At 52.8% G+C, this 17,827-nt stretch overlaps 1 protein-coding gene across 7 annotated transcripts in view; it reads right to left on the reverse strand.

Moving 5' to 3' along the window:
* The window catches only part of PIEZO2 (piezo type mechanosensitive ion channel component 2), a 281,019-nt gene that overhangs the window by 213,677 nt on the left and 49,515 nt on the right, over positions 1-17,827 (reverse strand). For all 7 annotated transcript variants that reach the window (XM_031439202.2, XM_031439203.2, XM_031439201.2 and 4 more), the window contains exon 2: positions 14,756-14,851. In XM_031439202.2, coding sequence (XP_031295062.2) covers positions 14,756-14,851 — 96 coding nt within the window. The remainder of the gene's footprint in view (positions 1-14,755; positions 14,852-17,827) is intronic.

Here is a 17,827-nt window from a genome sequence, read left to right on the forward strand (position 1 = left end):
AAAAATTAGCAAACACAAGCTAAAATGCCGGACGTGGTTGGCTCCCCTAAGGGCTTCCCCTCCTGGTGCTTTTTGTGAACAGGAAATACAGCTGCACTCACCCCCCATCCTCCCAGGCCTCAGACCCACACACAGACTCGACTCTTTAACCGAGAGCTGGACACACTGGAAGAGCCTTCAGATAAATTGCAGCCCAGAAGTCACACATTCATCTCTGTACAGACGACGGGAACCTGCCTGCACTTCCTGGGAGAAGTCTCAAAAATGTACAGAGTTGTGGGCCAAATGCAGTCTGAAAGAGGGGCTTCGTATAATTATACCAAACTAAAACCAGAGCTTTCAGCAGACGCCCTCACCGCCTCTTCAGTGGCAGAACACGTGCTGCACGTCGGTATACGGTAGTTAGACACAGCAAACTTCACTTTTTGTGCTGCTACTCATGTTATTATCATATAGGATGTTACACTTGCTCGTTGACTCACATTTTCCAAAAGTAATCTCAGAGTTAGATTGTACACTTGGGCTTACAGTCACCGGTTTATTTGTATATCTTCGTGCCCTGAGTCCTAACTCACAAAACCCTGTGATCAAGATTTCAGAGGAGATGCGCCCACTGAGAACGGCACGTCACCGTGAGGACCGACAACGACTCCACCACGTGCCCGTGGTGTCAGTGAATCCGGCACACACGGCGACGCTTTGCTGCCGTTCGGGGCACGGCAGGCGCGGGCCCGCCCGGACTGCTGTGCGGGCCTTCACGCAGGGACTTCGCAGACTAGCAGCTCTAACCTGCACACAGACGGGCTACCTCCTCACTTCACACTCAGCAGGTGCTTCCCCTTCCGAAACCCTTCCTCCTGCCCTCTGGGCCCCGCCCATGATGAAGCTCACGGCTGGGGAGTGTATTTTGGTTTCATCACTAAGTTCCTGTGCTAATGCCACTTTTCCTTCCAGGAAGTTTGACTTTTATGAAGTTGGATTCCATTTGTCTCCCTTCCAAAAGCACTCTTGTTTTTACCCCTAACTTAAAGGGTGCTAACAATCAAAGGTTACTTACAATTATCTTCATTTTTCTAGGAAAAAAGTGTACATGTGGCCAGGACACGGAGGAATTGTCTGGGAGGCCCTGGACGCCACGCGGCAGAGCTGTGGGGACAGGGCAGTGCCTGCTGGTGGCATCAGAGCTGTCTCTCCGGGAGGGATGCGCTACGCAGCCCAGCGCCTGGGACGCCTCCTGAAAGCATTGGAGCAGGTCGGACAAGCAGGAGTCGGCGCCGGCACTCTAGAGTCCACGGCAGGTGCGGACACCGGAAAAACCGTCAGACCCGAACCACTGACTGGTCTGCCTTCAGTCACACCGCGCTAGTCACCACCCCAAACCCTCCGGAGGGGCCAGCCGGGACCCTGAGCCGTGTGGTGCGGGCACGTGGGGACGCGTGGAGCCTGGATGCTGGGACGTGACTCCCACGTTGCCCACGCTCGGCCGTGGGGCCCCAGGAACGAGGAGGAGGGAGAAGGGCCTCTGAGCCCGGGGGCTGCGCTGGGTCCTTGCAGAGAGAGGAGGGGAGCTGGGCGGCCGGGCCCCGAGCCCGTGAATGAGCAAAGGCACAATTTCAGAGCCAGACTGCGCCCTGCAAGTGGGCTCCAGACAGCCACTCTCATTGTTTCTAAAGGTCAGCAGGTTTTTAAACTAAATAGTTGGAACTGGAGGAAATCACGATGTCAGTCATTGTTTATTTTACCGTCTTATCTCCCCCCATCTGTGGTCTCCTGGGGTTTAGACTAAATTTATTCACTTTCCTGCTGCGTCAATGTATGGAGCTTCTGAATGTGAGAAAACGTTCCAAGTTGTTGCTGCTGGAATACAACTTATAAAAATATCAATGTTATATAATTTGGAAAATTGAGTAAAAAAGAAATCCTGAAAGAAACTAATCTACTTGTTTCATCTTCATCAAATTTTCCAACACTGTAACATCTGCTCACTCAGCATCCATCTCACCACCTTGTGCAAACTCGAGCTGCATCTAAAATTATACATGGGCGGGGCAGAGCTCAGCAGCAGAGCACGTGCTTAGCGTGCACAAGGTCCTGGGTTCCATCCCCAGTGCCTCCATTAAAATAAATATATAAATAAATAGATAAACTGAATTACCTCTCCCCCCAAAAAATTAACAATTATAACTGGAACGGGGTCAAGTGTCTCTTCACATGTCCCAGCTGTCCCCATCTACACGGCCATACTCGGAGCTCCTGGCAGGCTGGCACCTTCTGTCCCCTGTATCTGTTTCACATGACTCCTTAAAGGCCAAATGTTCTTTCCAGGAAAGACACCGTCCTTTGGCAGTGTTTGGGGGGAAGGCACATATGGGACCTCCTATAACCATCTTCCCCGAGAATTACAACAGAGATGCTAAGAGGGACAGCTTCCCAGAGGGCGGCCCCAGTGTCCAGCCCAGCCGGCACCCTCCTTCCCGTCTCAGGATGCACAGCCTTCACAGCTCAGCCACACAGGTCAGCCCCCCACCCCCACGTGTCCCCTGGCCAGGGGACCACCATGTCCAGCAGCTCTGGCTGGCCCTGGGGCGGCCAAGAGCTACATGGCCAGTGTGGGAAGAGGAGCTCTGCCGCCTCTCCAGTCAGAGCACTGAAGACTCTCCAGGGAGTGACTAACGCCCAGCGAGGTCACTCGGGGGCTTGGCCACAGAACCAGGGTGCCCGAAGGGGACACTCCCTGCGTTGGATTCACCAGAACTCTTGACGGAGGAGGTGGGCAGGAAGGACCTGTGTCCAGCAGTCGTGGGCCTTCCGAGAGCCTGAGAGGAGGCACCTGTCAGAAAGTCACTTGTCACTGTCAGCGGACAGGTGTGTCTGACGGGAGAGTCATTCAGGTCACACACCTTTGGGAGGCAGGAGAGGATGCCGGGAACAAACCCTCAGTAGCTCCCTTGAGCTAATTCAGCAACTCGGGGACCTAGACCAACCTACTGAGTTGAGTCAACTGCATAGTTAAACGGATACAGAAAACGCTTCTTAAGCGTATTCTTCCGCTGACGATGTCAGTCTTTGTTTTATCAGGATGCTCTAACCCCCGAAACAGTTCATCAAAAAACATCTCGGTGTCCAAGGGAGGAGAGGGAGTGCTCCAGAGGTAAGCAGTCAGCTCGTTCTGGCCCGGCCTGGTCCAATGCCGGGATGCTTGCTGTTACCACCCTGCGGTTGGATGAACGACCAGCCAGAGGGCACATCAACGTTCTGCATTAAACTGAAGAGCAGAGTTTAGAAGTACCTGTGCAGCCCAACGACGCCAAGCACACGGTGACATCAACAGGCGGGAAATCTCCTCCCTTTACACACATACACACACATCTTGCAAGTGTGGTTACTATTAGGGTTGCCAGATTTAGCAAAGAAAACATGCAGGGATGCAATTAAATCTGTATTTCAAATTTTAAATTTTAAAAAAGTGAAAAGTATAATTTTTTGGTAGAAGTATGTTGCATGCAACTTGGGACAAAACTGTACTAAAGATTATTTGTTGTTTATCTGAAATTCACATTTAACTGGCCCTCCTGCATTTTTCCCTAGTGGTCACGATTATCGATTATCGCATATACATATGGGTGTACAGGCTGTATGTGACTTGAATGTTATTTCTGGAGATTTTGTCTCTGTGGAGGAGAGGGTTGAGAGAGAGAACAAATCTATAAATTTGAATTGAATAAGAACTGAGAGCAAGAAAGTCCCTGAAAATTACAGGGGAAAAAGTATCCACTTTCTCCCAACCACATGTACTTCCTGAGATAAACAGAGAGCTTAGATTTTTTAAAAAAATAATATTGTAAGTGAAAACTGTCTCAGCAGCATGTTGGTGCTGACACTGAGTCCTGCTGACAGTCCTGTCACAGGCCTCACAGTTAGGATGCATTAGAGCCGCACCAAGGACACATGCAAGAGAAAATCATATATATATGGATAACATGTAACATTATATACTATGTGTATATGTATGTACATGTATGTATTGTGTGCTGTGTACACATGTGTATTGCATGCTGTGTGCATATGCACATGTGTTGTGCACTATGTGTACACATATGTATTGTGTACATGTGTGCATATGTGTGCTGCATGCTGTGTGCATATGTACATATATGTGCTGTGTACTGTATGTGCATGTAGACACGTATTATGTGCTATATGTGTACACATGCACATATGTACATACACACATATGTGGACACATATATGTATACATAAATATGTGTAAATAAATTATATATAAACTCTGACAAACATTTGGCAAAATAACCTGAACCTATTCCTCATTTGTAAGGTGGGAAAACAAAATCTATCTCTTAGGATATTGCTGTATTAGAAGAAATAATAAAAATAAAAAGTCTTTGTGAAATGTGAAAATAAATACTCTTCTTAATACATTAATGAGAAATTTAAACACTGGAAGTTTAACAAGCACGCGCTTCTCCCACAGTCCCCTCTACACCACTCCTGCAAGGGCACTCACACCCAGCACAAGGGAGCGCCCCCAGAGGTACACCTGTGTCCCAGGTTTAACGTTCCAGGCCTTTAAGAAAAAAATTCAGAAAAGATACTGCCAGTTGCAAATCAAACACAGAGAGCCTTTCACCGAAGAGGAAGTTGTGACAATTGTTCAGAGGCTCCTGTCGGCCACACTAGGGTCCAAGCTGTCTTAACATCACTCCTCTTAAAGAAAATTCTAGCTGCAAGGATTCAGAAGCCCCTTTCAAACAGTAGGACAGTTTCAGGCTCCCATTTCAAGCTCTCCGTCACTCTGACCCCGACCCCCACATTCTAGCGCCACGCGTATCCGGTTGACTCTCGTTATTCGCAGCAGTGATGTTCTACATGGATTTGCTTAATGCCGACCGCTGCTCCTGGGGAAACAGCGTCCTGGGGGCCTCTGGTTACAGTATTTCCATCAACTAATCGATACATAACCTGTTTAAAGACACCTTACCCAAGACACACAGTAGACTCATTAGCATGGAACTCACAGCCAACAGCCCCGGGCTCCTGCCCACACGCAGCTTCTCTGATAAACGTGCTTCCTCCTATAAGGCACATTCCAGCCTTCTCGCCCTCGGGACCCGGGCAGCACCTCAGCCCCGCCCTTGGGGCCGTTCTCAACGGCAGAAGCACCAACACGAAGAACAGAAGCGCGTCCAGCGGCTCGACGTAGCCTGCAGCCCGGACACCTGCTCACGCCCGCTGAGCCGGAAGTACACCCTCACCTCGCCGCCCTCGGCTGGGGGGCGGGGCCGCCGCGCGTTTCCTGCCGCGCCCACGTGTGCAGGGATGACCCCGAAAGCGCGGGGTCACAGGTCAATTTCAGCCGGTAGGCGGGTTCACAAATACGGAATCTGCCAATCATGAGGATCAACTGTATTTAGACTTTGGAACGTGTTCTAAAAAGCTAAGCACCCTTTGACGTTACCAACCAGAGAGCACATTTCTGGATTATGGAGCTGTTTATTTTTGCTTTCTGTCGTATCGCCAGTTCTTAACATACTAGTGGCAAACAGCAACGCCGCACAAGTGTTTGTCAGGTGAATGAGTGGGTCGGCCGCTCAGCACCTCCTCCTGCCCCCTCGATGCCGTCCTTCCCTCCCTCGACAGGCTGTCTGTGAATTAACACAGCGGACGTGTTCCTTCAGATTCTGCGGGGGCGCTACACCCCAAGTCCAAAAAAACAGCAAAACGCTGGGCCCAGAAATATTTAAAATTCCCCAGGTCACCATTCCCCAAGCCCCTCCCTCCTTCCAAGGAGCTGGGGCCCCGTCTCCAAACAAAAAATCCCCGCCAGCGCTCCGAAGCCTGCTCTTGCTCCCCGCTGCCTGTGCGCGAGCCCGAGCCCTCGGCAGCCCTGGCTGCTGCGCATTCGACGAGCAGCACGTGGTTGAAGGGCAGCACCCGTCCCTGCGCTTTCAAGGCGGACGCAGCCCCCGGCGGCCATCAGTGTGGGCCTCTCACAGCGTGGACGGGTGTCTGTGTGACACGTTCTCAGGAACGAGCCGCCGGCAGAGCACAGGCCTTCCTAACAGGCTGGCCGCTGAACGAGCCTGGCGGGATCCTCAGCTCCGGACCGCCCGCCAGCCAGCAAGTGCAGTGCAGGGCAAGGGGAGGCGGAGGACGCAGCGCTGCGAGCCACCGCGCCAGCCCCTCTCCAACCCTCAGTCTGACACAGCAGTGACTCCCCTCCGAGCCCCTTAGTTCTGCGAGGCGGTGGCTCCAGGGAGGCGGAGACGGGGACCTTACAGAGCAGCGGCTGCCCTGTAGCCCCCGGGGCAATCTGCAAACACGCGGAGGACAGGACGGCCTGGAGCAGGGCTTACAGGCTCCTGTGCAGTAAATGTGCGCCTCTTCAGGAAACCGAGTTGCTGTAAATGCGCTCTCTCCTCCGTTCTCCTGCAGAGCTGCGCTGGCCCCCCGGCGGGACCCCTTCCCCTGGAAGCAACCATCCTGCACGGCAGTATTACGTTTTCACCAGCAAACAGAGGCCACAATTCTGCCCTCATGCACCGTCTTGGCCAGGCCCCATGCGGGACACTCCGAGCTGCCCTGTTTCCCAGTGCGGGTCCCCCACCAGCGCTGCCTGGGGTCCTGCCTGTTCCGTGGGGGTCTCTGGTCGCTGCTCTCTGAGGGTGCACCTGCTCAGGCCAGGGACTGATTCTGACACCACACTTTGCTGGACAGTGCACTGAGGGGGAGGGAGGGCAGAAAGCCAGAGACAGGGAGAAGCTGGGGGGTGATGAGGCAGCAGGGGCTCAGACGATGCCAAGAAAGGTTTGGAGCTGAGACAGCAGATGCCCCAGAAAAGGGCAGGAGAGCCCTGCCATGGCCACTCCTCGAAATGGGGGCCACGGCCACCATCAGGAGGGAGCCTCAGCCCTGGACAGTTGCCACCAATGGAAGGACATGGCTGTGAGCCCTTGGCCACCAACTCTCCAAACGATTGAGCATCAGTGCCTCAATCCTCAAGACACGTATGCCTGTGTGTGCACGTGTGTGCCTGTGTGTGTGCTTTGTGTGTGCGTGCATGTTGTGCGCGTGGGTGCGCACATGTGTTTGCACGTGTGCAAGTGTGTGTGTGTGCTGGTGGTGGGGCCTGGCCCAGCACCGCAGGTCCACCTTGGGGGAGGTAAGACATGCCCCACGAGGCGGCAGCACCACTTTGCTGGGCGCCCATGCATTTTATTTTTTAATTTTCTTTTTTATTGAAGTGTAGTTGATTTACAACGTTAGATTCAGGTGTTCAGCAAAGCAATTCATCTCTACATATATACATATTTTTCAGATCCTTTTCCATTATATGTTTTTACAAGTCATTGAATATAGTTTCCGGTGCTAGACAGTAGGTCCTTGTTGTTCATCCCTGCATTTTATTTTATTTTTTTAAATCATTCTTTTTTATGAATTTATTTTATTTATGTTTGGGGGGGAGGCAATTAGGTTTACGTATTTATTTTTTATTTAACGGAGGCACTGGGTTGAATCCAGGACTTCATGCATGCTACGCGTGCGCTCTACCACTGAGCTACACCCTCCCCCATCCCTGCATTTTGGGAGAGCAATGTTCATTTTGCAGAGGCCACTAAATCCAAAGGAACCCCATCTGACGGGGAAGAGGGTGACACTCCTTTGACTCAGATGCCAAGGGAAACTGTAAGCCCAAGTGTGGCTGGCCAGGCTGCAGGGGGAGGAATAAGAAAGAGGCCATCTCTGTGACCCGAGGCCACTCGGGGACACACGTGCCCAGGCCCCAGGTGTTCCTCCTGCAGGTCTGCGCCTCGGAGCAGGGCCTCCAGACCAACCCACACTGTGCTGCCTGCAGAGGTCACCAGCATAATGTGTCACCTCCCTCGGGCTCCAGGCCAGCCGAAGAGGAGGACCATGGGTTTCCCCAAAGATTCTGTAAAGTGTGCACAGCAGAATATATATTTAGGTAAAATTAATTTAAAAAATCAGTGGAGAGAGTGAGAGCAGAAAGGAAGGAGGAGAGAAAAAGGAATGAGAATGGAGGGCCGGAGGGCGACCACACGTGAGCTGGCCGGGCAAAAGGACCAGCGTGACAGTCACATGGCTCCACACCCAGCCAGCCCCCCACCTCAGGTGCTCAGGGAAGCTCACTCAGGGATCCTCGCTGAGGGATCCTCGCTCAGGGAAGCTCACTCAGGGAAGCTCGCTCAGGGAAGCTCACTCAGGGATCCTCGCTCAGGGATCCTCACTCAGGGAAGCTCGCTCAGGGATCCTCGCTCAGGGAAGCTCGCTCAGGGAAGCTCGCTCAGGGATCCTCGCTCAGGGAAGCTCGCTCAGTGAACAGGAGAAACCCAGCACCCTGAGGACCAGCCTCCTAGGGAGTGTTTTCTCTGCTTAATGCTGAGGAAACACCCTAAAAAGCACTGTAAAGTACAACTGGCCGCTTCCACGGCTCTAAGGTAGCCGGGAGACACGCAAAGCCCCTCCCTTGCTTTTCACTCTGTATTAATTTTATAATAAAAACAGTCGAATGGGGGAAACGCCTGGGGTGGGTAAACTGAATTATTGATATTAGAAGCTTTCACTCATTGAATCAATTTTTTTAATGTTCATTTCAGAAATTATTCATGAACCTCTCTCTCCGCTTCCTTTTCTGTAAAATGTAGATAATACCAGTTCCTATCTCACAGGGGTGTCGCAGGGACTCGGTAAGTTACTGCCTGGAAAGCCTGGGAGAGCAGCCTGGCCAAGCAGCCAGCACTGCACGTGTCACCGACGTCTTCTAATTAAAAATTAGCCCCTGTGTGAAAGTCAAATGTAAGTTTTCATCCCAAAAGGTTATTTTGTGTGAATCTGGCAAAGACGGGGTGGGGGGCCTGTTTAAGAGAAACAGTAGCCCATGAAGTGAAGCCTGATTCTAGCAAGTGAGTCCATCAGAAATCAGTCTTGTCTGGACTTTGAAGTCAGCCAACCTCAAACCTGAAATACACTGACTCAGAACCGCTACAGACGCAAATCAGAGAAGCTGAGCTCTTCCAGAGGGAAAGCCAACCTGAAAGTCAGCGAGGAGGGACGGCTCCTCCCCTGTGCCCTTTAACCACCCGCTCAGCACAGAGCGCAGGGCAGTGGGTGCCCGTGAACCCGACCCCGCGGGCAGACTTCCTGTCCTGCCCAGGACCCGCACCAAGACTCAACACAGGAGGAAACCAGGACTCCAAGAATTTAAGGAACTTCCCCGAGACAGTGCCCTGAGCAAACAGCAGTGCTGACTCACGTCCTGGGGGCAGACAGCCCGTCCCCTCTGCCTCACTGGGTCCAACTGCCCCTTGCAAGGTTGACAGGGCAGCAGTAAATGTTTGTCAAATGAATAAACAAAAGAGGAGTCATTCGAAGAGTGAATCGGCAAACTGATATGAGTTCACGTGCACCGCCTCCTTGTCATGACACACAGCATGGACATATAAACACCAGGCGGGCTCACGCTGCACAGCTAAACACAGCAAAACGCTCAGGACTTCGGAAAGCCTCTCCTTACTCATCTAGTAAGATGACCCGTTTCCTGAGCTGAGAATTATACGTGCTGCTTGAAGGTCCCTCTGGCTCACTGAAGAGCTTGTGTGCCAAATTCAAAATGACCATCTCCCCAAAAGGACAGATAAAATTACCCAAAAGACCTACACTTAATTTATTCAAAAATTCAAGACACCAGCCTCTGATCATTTTGTTAGCAGCCCCCTTTGGTTGTGAGCTGGTACTGACAATAAAACCCTTCCCCTGAGAAATCTGCTCAATTAAATATTTTCTTACTTTGTGCTTTATTATGACATAATGAAACGGTCATCGTAAGCCTAATGGCATAAAGACTAACGGTGTTTTTAACAGAAACCAGATGCCCTCAGTTTAAATATCTGCTACTATTTCCTCCCCAACGTCTAAACATGTCCTTACAAGTTGCAGGCCAGATCCCTGTGCCTCTTCATGTTGGCAAATGGACTTTTTCTTTTCTCGAGGTGTCTTCAGTGATTCCAGTAAAGCGTGTCCTAGTCAGAACCTCAGGATCAGGCCCTTGGTGATTATTTTACACACACACGTGCCCACGCAGAGCATGCACACACTCTACCCTATGATGCTCACAATTTCCTCTTACAAAGCGCCCGTGTTGAGAGCTGGAGAGGACAAAACCTTTCTACCTGGCGTTGCAGAATAGACAGTGAAAGACAACAGTTCACAAAACTTTACCCAGTCTGCTAGAACTTCCACCTGCTCACAACTGCCACGAGAGTACCAGGGAGCCTCCCCTCCCGTGCTCCCCTTTCTGATTCATCCCCTCCCGAATGTTGACAGATCCCAATAATGGGAACAAATATATTCTTAATAACTTTTGAGTGTAAACACAAGCAAATGCCACAAAGGCACTGCTCCCTTGCTCAAAATAACACAGCAAAGTGTATTAGGGGAAAAAAAGATATTTCACAGACCCTTTCATAACAGGAGAATAAAATCTTCTCCACAAAACCACATGTCTCTGCTCGCTTAGCATGTGTGTGTGACATACACATTTCACACGTGTGCTGATTCAATGATGATGCTTCCAAGACATCTTTGCTGTAGGTCAGTGGCTAATACTGCCCAGCAAGCACTGCAGTTTTGAAATTTGAAGGCTTCCTTTTCCAGTAACCCCAATAAGGAAATGACTCTCTCCACAAAAGAATGGAGAAGACCCTCTTATCCACCCCAGCCTGTAGCAGAGACACAGACGAGGACCACGTGCTGGCAGGACCATGCAAGGAGACACCAGTGATTTCCAGCAAATTCCAAACTTCACAATGTAGCTAGATGTGTGTCTCCCCCCAGACCGTGGACACTTGACCCACAATGGTAGCACTATCATTTAGGGAAAGCACACGGAAGGATGGAAAACCTTCTGTTGAAACTAACTGGAAAAGACTCCAGATTCTGACCATTTACAAAATCAAAATCTAAGAATGTCTGACCAGGTGCATAGAACGAGGCGGTCTATCCCATCTTTGGGAGAAGGGCCCCCTGGACACATGGCCAGGCCGGGGGGCCGGGGTAGAACAGGACAGCAGGAGTCTGGGCTTGGCTGTGACCTCTCACCACTCCTTGACTGGAGGAGAGCAAATTCGTCCCAGCCCCTCGCTATGCTCTGTTCCTCGTCCATTAAGTGGGTTTACAACCCAGTGGGTTTTTTTCATTCCAGAATGGAGGTCCTGCCTTCTCAATAAATCATTGTTCCATCCTCTAATTAAATGAGTTAGTGTGCAGGAGTGCTTATGACAGTACCCTGCATGAGGGAATGTGACATATTATTAACATCCTCAGTTCCAACACCTCTGCAGGTTTTGCCCCGAGTCAGGTCCAGGTCAAGGAGGCGCTGCCTGACTCACAGTCAGGCTTCCAGGGCAGATCCGGCTAATCAGTACTTCCTTCACGGTGCTGCCTTCTCCCTCAGGCTTCTCATTTTCTACAACATCCTGGATCACGTCCATCCGTCCATCCCCGTGAACCCATCACGGGAAGAGGCTCCATGGGCATCTGTCATTTGTGTCAACCACGGGGCCCTCATTCAAATAATCTTAAACCTCCTCGTTATAATGAGGAGAGACCTTCAGACACTTTATTTTATGCTAAGTACTCTGGGTTTTGTGTTTCTTCCCCCTAACATTGACATAACTAATTGCATCACCAGTATTTTCCCTCCATCAAGCTTGACTCCAAATGCTATCAGATCAGATCCGTCTTAAGAGGACAATGATTTGCCATGATTCAGCCTACTGAAGGCAAACTCTAAAGGCAACTGCAAAGGAGTAATTTGAGACCAGTTCAAAGAAAGGACAGCATCACTGGAATAAGTCTATGGCTTCCAAAGATAACCTCTTTGAAAGATCCGCCATTCAATGGGATACGGAAGAGCCAATGTGTTTGGGAGGCCATGGCAGCGAAGGACCATGTTTTCTTCTGATTTTTCTCCTCCACAAACATACTGTTTTGTGAAGGACAGTCTTTCAATTATTAGTTGTTGAAAGAAACAGTCACACTTAGCAAGATGAATTTTCTATGTAATATACACATATGTCGTCCGTGGGCACCAGTGCAAATTAAAACACCTCCTGTACACACACCCGTATTACCTCTCCAGACCCTTGTGCGCGGGACCTGTAATCCATCAGCCAACAAGCGTTCAGGAGACCGGGTCTCCCGCCTCCCTTGCACACCCCCCGGAACTCTGCTGCCCTGGGCATGAGGCAGACAGCACAGGGCTTAAGACCGGGGCCATCTACACCGCACCTGCATGTCCTAAGACTGGTTCTCAGCCCGCCTGGAACTCAGGCTTCGTCTGTAACACGAGGATTTCTGACAATAGGTTTTAATAATAATAGCAGCTCCCTCAAAAGGTTGTTGCAGGAGCTGAAGTAACTGATGCACATGAGTGGTAACCCCTTCTCAGGAGGCAGCGCCGCCGGCTCTCGGGTAACAGGTGACTGACTAAAGGCAAATACTCTTTAACAAGAAGTCCTGCCAATCACACAATTCTTGGCTGATACTCAAAGAGCACTAGGAAGAGTCCTGAGGGGAGGCCTTGCCATGGGACTGAGATTTCTAAACTGAGCGCAGTCTGACATTCAAAGCAACAATGCTGTGCTTCAAAATAACAGACATATTCTCATTAGCCAGCAAACCCAGAGCACTTGCTGTGGCCTCGTCCACATCTTCCACCATCCTGGCCAACACGGTGTGCTCAACACATGTAAGTGTCTCGTTACGCATCTGGTTAAAGAGCTTACCATCTCACCAACGTGGACTGTTTGGGCCCCTAGAAGTTACCTGCATGTTAGCTGCTACCTAACAGAGTGAAGTCTCAATTTAAACGCAAAGCGCACTGCCGAATGAACAGCAGGAAGAGACTTACCCCCTTCCTGCAGCAGCACAGGCTTAAATAAAATGCCTGAGGTTGTCAGGAAGAGCATTACACATTTTGATTTCTTCCATTACTCATAATCCTCCGATCCCCCCAAAATCGAAAACAGCAAAATCCCATGGCCTGTTCTGCCCCGAGCCTGTCTCCAGAGGACAGGTGTGTGCAGTCAACTGTTCCCTGACGTCCGCTGTCACGGAGGCTGAGGGGTCACAGGCCTGGAGCTGCCTTTGTGCATGCTGCTAGAACTCTGACTCAGGGAGTAAATGCATTCATTCATTCCACAAATATTTACTGACTGCTTGCTGGATGCCAGACCCTGTCCCAGGTCCTAGAAACACAGCGGTAAACAAAACAGCAAACTCCTGGCCATCCTCAAGTTCACGCAGAAGGGAGTCAGGGAACAAGTGAATTAAAGCGGGGCTCCGGCTCAGCCTCAGGGAGACTCTGAGCGGCCGAGGGCGCAGCCTTCAGAGCCACCCCTCTCCTTCTCCAACGCATCTGCAGCAAAGACAGGGCTTTCAACCCGAGGCTCCTCGCCCACGGAGGATGCAGAGGATGCTGGGAGAGGGCTGGGTGCTGCAGAGAAGCCCGGGCCCGGGCGGGGGCTCCGCTGCGACCACCCTGGGAGCCTGGCGACGTGTCCGAACTGTCGGCATGTCACAGATACTCATTTTTTTTCAGTCTTAAAAAAAAACTTTTTTTACCTTTATTGTTTTGCTTTTGGGGGGGTAATTAGGTTTATTTATTCATTTGTTAATTCAGTGGAGGTACTGGGAACTGAACCCAGGGCCTTGCGCGTGCTGTGCACGCGCTCACCACTGGGCTATGCGCCACCCCGCAGCAGGTGCTCATTTTTAAAGCACTTAATCCTGAATGTGTATGAAACCTGCTCCCTGTGAAACCTAACTCCCAGCCATGAATCAGGAGTTGCCGGCGTGTTATAGCGTTGGCTCTGAGGCCAGAAGCTACTCTGTTTAAACGTCCTGGTCATGCTGAGTCCTAGGGGTGAGGCTGGGGCGGGCGGGGCCCCTACACAGCAGATTTGGGGTTCGAGGGGGGTCTGCACAAACTCGCAGTGTGCATGAAGGGTCTCCGCACCCAAGGGGCTGCTGTTTAGTCTCTGTGACTGCAGGGCAAGCAGCAGCCTCTGAGGCCGTGACCGTGGGCTGAACGGTCCCAAGACATGCAGCCGGTCTAACAGCCGAGGGAGGAGGGGGAGGCGGGCTCATCACTGCTGCCCTGTGTCCACCCAGCCTCTGCTTCTTTTCCTGAAGAGTCACGGCGCATGCTGGCAGCGCGGCCACCGGTCCTCCCCCGGTCACTCCACAGGTTGGGTCAGACCCAACCTCCTTTCCTCTCATGAAACTGCACGGCCATCACACTCTCCAAGGCCCTGGGCACGGACCTTATTTCTCATAACAGTATAGTTTGGGAAGAAATACTCAGTTAGCTCAGTGTGGGTTAACTTCTGCCTCTGTGGAAGGACGTCACCTGTGTGCGTGTATAGACCGTGCTTTGCGGTCCGAGCCTCGGCAAACGCGCCACTGTTCCTTCCTGTGCCTCCAGGTTCTCGGACGGCAGCAGGAAAGGGATCTAAAGGTTTGCAGGAACACGCTGGGGAAACCACAGCCCCCTCACTCTCACTCAGCGCTTGACTGGGGCGCACGTGACAGGGCTCGGCCGACCTGCGAGCCCGCCGCCGCCACCGCCTCCCCGGCGGCCGGCAGGCCCGCGGTGCCCACGGCACCTCTCCCGCCAGACAGCGCGCGCGCGGGGCCGAGGGGCGGCGCCTCCTACCTTGCATCGTCGCCCTGGTCGGTTCGGAGAAGAGCGGGATGAGCAGGAGGTAGATGAGGTAGACGAAGGAGAACCCATTGTAGCGGAAGGCGCAGGCTGCGGGGAGAGAGAGAGGCGTTAGTGCGGCCGCGCGTCCGGGGTGCGCCCCGCCCGCCCCAGCCCGGGCCGGGACCCAGCGCCGCTCCGCGCCCGGCGCCGCGCGGTGGGGAGCGCGGCTGCCACGCGCGGGCCCCGCCCCGGGAGTCCAGCCGAGCCCGGTCCATCCCCGAAGGCCAGAACAAGTCACAGATCAACCGGGCAGCTTAAAACGGCGGCGGAAACAGGGCAGCGGGGCGGTGCGGGTTTGACACGTCCGGGTCGGGCTGTGGATGGAAGAAGAGATATGGCCGAAGGGGAAGGAAAGGGAAGAAAAGTATCTCTCCGGTGCTCTCTGGCCGTACTGACCCCAGTCACCTCACTCGTCCCCGTTTTGTAAGGATGGGGTCTCAGGCTCAGAGACGCACTCGCTCACCTGGGCCCCCAGCTAGGAGGTGGCTCAGGCCCCTTCCTCTGTGTCCCTCGTCTCAAGGGAAGCAGGGAAGCCCAGGGACGTGCTCCCTGCCTGCCCCTCAACCTCCCCTTTCCTCATCTGAGAAGTGGGTATAATAACGGTCTCCAACTCGGGGGCTCATTATGAGGAGCAAAGGTCTGAAAGGCTTGGCGAGCAGTCCTACACCCAGGACGCCCTCAAAACCACGGGCAGTTGTGAGCAGCCTCGTTCCCAGACGGGAGAAGACGCCGTGCCCGTTCCTCGAAGGGAAAAATGAGCACCTTATAGCGGCTAAAAACCAATGTACTGAACAGCCAAGACCCGGAACTTCAGGAGCGGCAGGCAGAATAAAAAGGCGTTTTGTACAACGAGTGTGGAGAGATGTGGAGAGAGATGACCAGGTGAGGACAAGGGTCCCCGCCACGGAGGAAAGTAAGGCATTCAAGGACAAAGTGATTAGTTCACCTGGAGACGCATTCACGGACTCAGATGGGGGGACTCAGCCCTGCCGGACTCACTCAGGGGGCAGCGGGAGCAGAGACGGGAGGGGGGATCCCCTGAGACAAGAGCAGTAAGGGGGACGGAAGATGGGGCCCTGCCCTGGCCGCTGCCTCCACGTGGGGCCAGGTGGGGAGGGGAAAACTGGCAGGTGCGAAATTTTAAAAGCAACAGAGAATTTAGGACAGAGCAGAGCAAAGCCGGGTAAGTTCATTTTCTCCACAAAGGAACTTCAGTACGACAGAGGGAGGGCTTTGTCCTGGACCCTCGGGAAGGACGTCGGGACCGCGGAGGAGGGATGGGGTCTCAGGCTGATGAGCCCGGGCACCTGCCTGCTGTCAGTTTCCGTCAGCAGCAGCTCAGGCCAGCGCTGGGCCTGCGTCAAGCCCTCCGTGTGCCCTTCATGTACTAACCCCAACTCCCTGCTTCCACGATGCTGTCATTTCCCCCTCTCTCCAGGGGAGAAGCAGCACGGGCAGGGGGCACGGCCGTGGGGGGCCTGGCGGGGCCCCTCCTCACCTGTCGGCCTCATCCCCGGGCCACTGTCAAGGGCTCGGGGACAAGAGCCTTCCTCCCACAGGGTTTGTGTGTCCGTGCTGGATTTACAACCTCGTTCTGTAAGGCTCCACACCATGCCCGGTGGGGATGCACACCCCAAGGAAATCCCGGGGACTCACTGTGGGGAACGAGGGGGAGAGACCACTGTGGGGTTCTCCGGGTACCACCTTTATTATCCTTATCTCTAACAAAGTCCAAGATGCTCGAGAAGGGGCAAGGTGGAGCCAGGGTGTGGGTGGCCTCTACACGGTCCCCACGTGTGACCCCTAAGTGTGGGCTGGACCCCGGGATGCACTGCCAGTGACCAGTGACGCTGAAAGTGCTGGGAGGCCTTGGTGGCTTCCTCCCTGGTGCCCCTTGCTCCTTGAGAAGCACCTGCCAGTCTGTGAGCTGTCCCAAGGAAGGCCCACGTGGGAAGGCACTGAGGTCTCCAGCCAGGTGCCAGGCCCCAGCAGCCGACGGGCATGTGAGTAGTTTCAGGGTGTCTTCGTGCTAACGTGCATTGTGCAGCAAAATGACCGCGTTCAGTGAGTTCCTGGTAAAGAGAAAGCAGAGCTCACGTGCATGACTGTTAGCACTAAAGATCCTCCCGAGACTGCATCCTGTCCAGCCTTGACTGCAGCCGGGAGAGCCTCACGGGGCCCTGGCTCCCAGAAACCTGGAGATGGAGTTTGCTGCTTCAAGCTGCTGAGTGTTTGGGAAATTCATCTGGAGCTGTAGGTGGTGAATACCCAAACGTAAAGAAAAAAATCAAGCCACTTATAAAAACCCACTGCCATTTATTTTGGCCCGAAATTATCCAGTTTGATAGATCACAGTGCCCTAATTGCTGAGTTTTCTGCTTGACTTTACGTGTGAGGCTGTACCCAGGAGTCACTGAGCTCACAGAGACTCGGAATGCCATCTCCAAGGGAGTCACCCCATCCAGGGCAAAATGTGCCTGAGAGCTTGCCAATAAGGTGCCTTCGAGCTAGAAAACCTCACAGGCAAAGGATGCTCTTCTGCCCAGTGTGACGCTTTTTCCGGGACCTGCAGCCACCAGAGCCCACAAAGAGCTCTTCCTAACAGGCGTCAGCGTCTGGTACCCATGCCTCTCCTGGGCCGTCCCGGCTCCTGGACCTCCGTGCTCTGCATCCAGGAGTTTACTGCTGACAGACAGTTTTTAAAAATGCAGTTCAAGTTTCTAAGGGGAAAGAGTCTTCGCTTTAGCTAAGAAAGCAGCACTGTCTCTCCCACCATCCCCGCCTGGTAGTAACCATCCACAGTTATACGGGAGTTTCCCCACAGGAATGAGAACAGGAACCCCCCAGACAGAAGACCTTCCGGGCCTACGGGCTCCCAGTCAGACCCTGGGAGAGAAGGGGTTGCCCGGGGAAGTGCACACAGGCAACAGGGCCGTAGGGCCACGAGCCGGGGGCTGGTCTCACTGCAAAGCTCATTCTCTAAAGGTGAAAAGCGGTGACACACTATAGGCAAAACTCTCCAAG

This window comes from Camelus dromedarius, chromosome 32, assembly GCF_036321535.1.
Source record: "Camelus dromedarius isolate mCamDro1 chromosome 32, mCamDro1.pat, whole genome shotgun sequence".
Taxonomy (NCBI): domain Eukaryota; kingdom Metazoa; phylum Chordata; class Mammalia; order Artiodactyla; family Camelidae; genus Camelus; species Camelus dromedarius.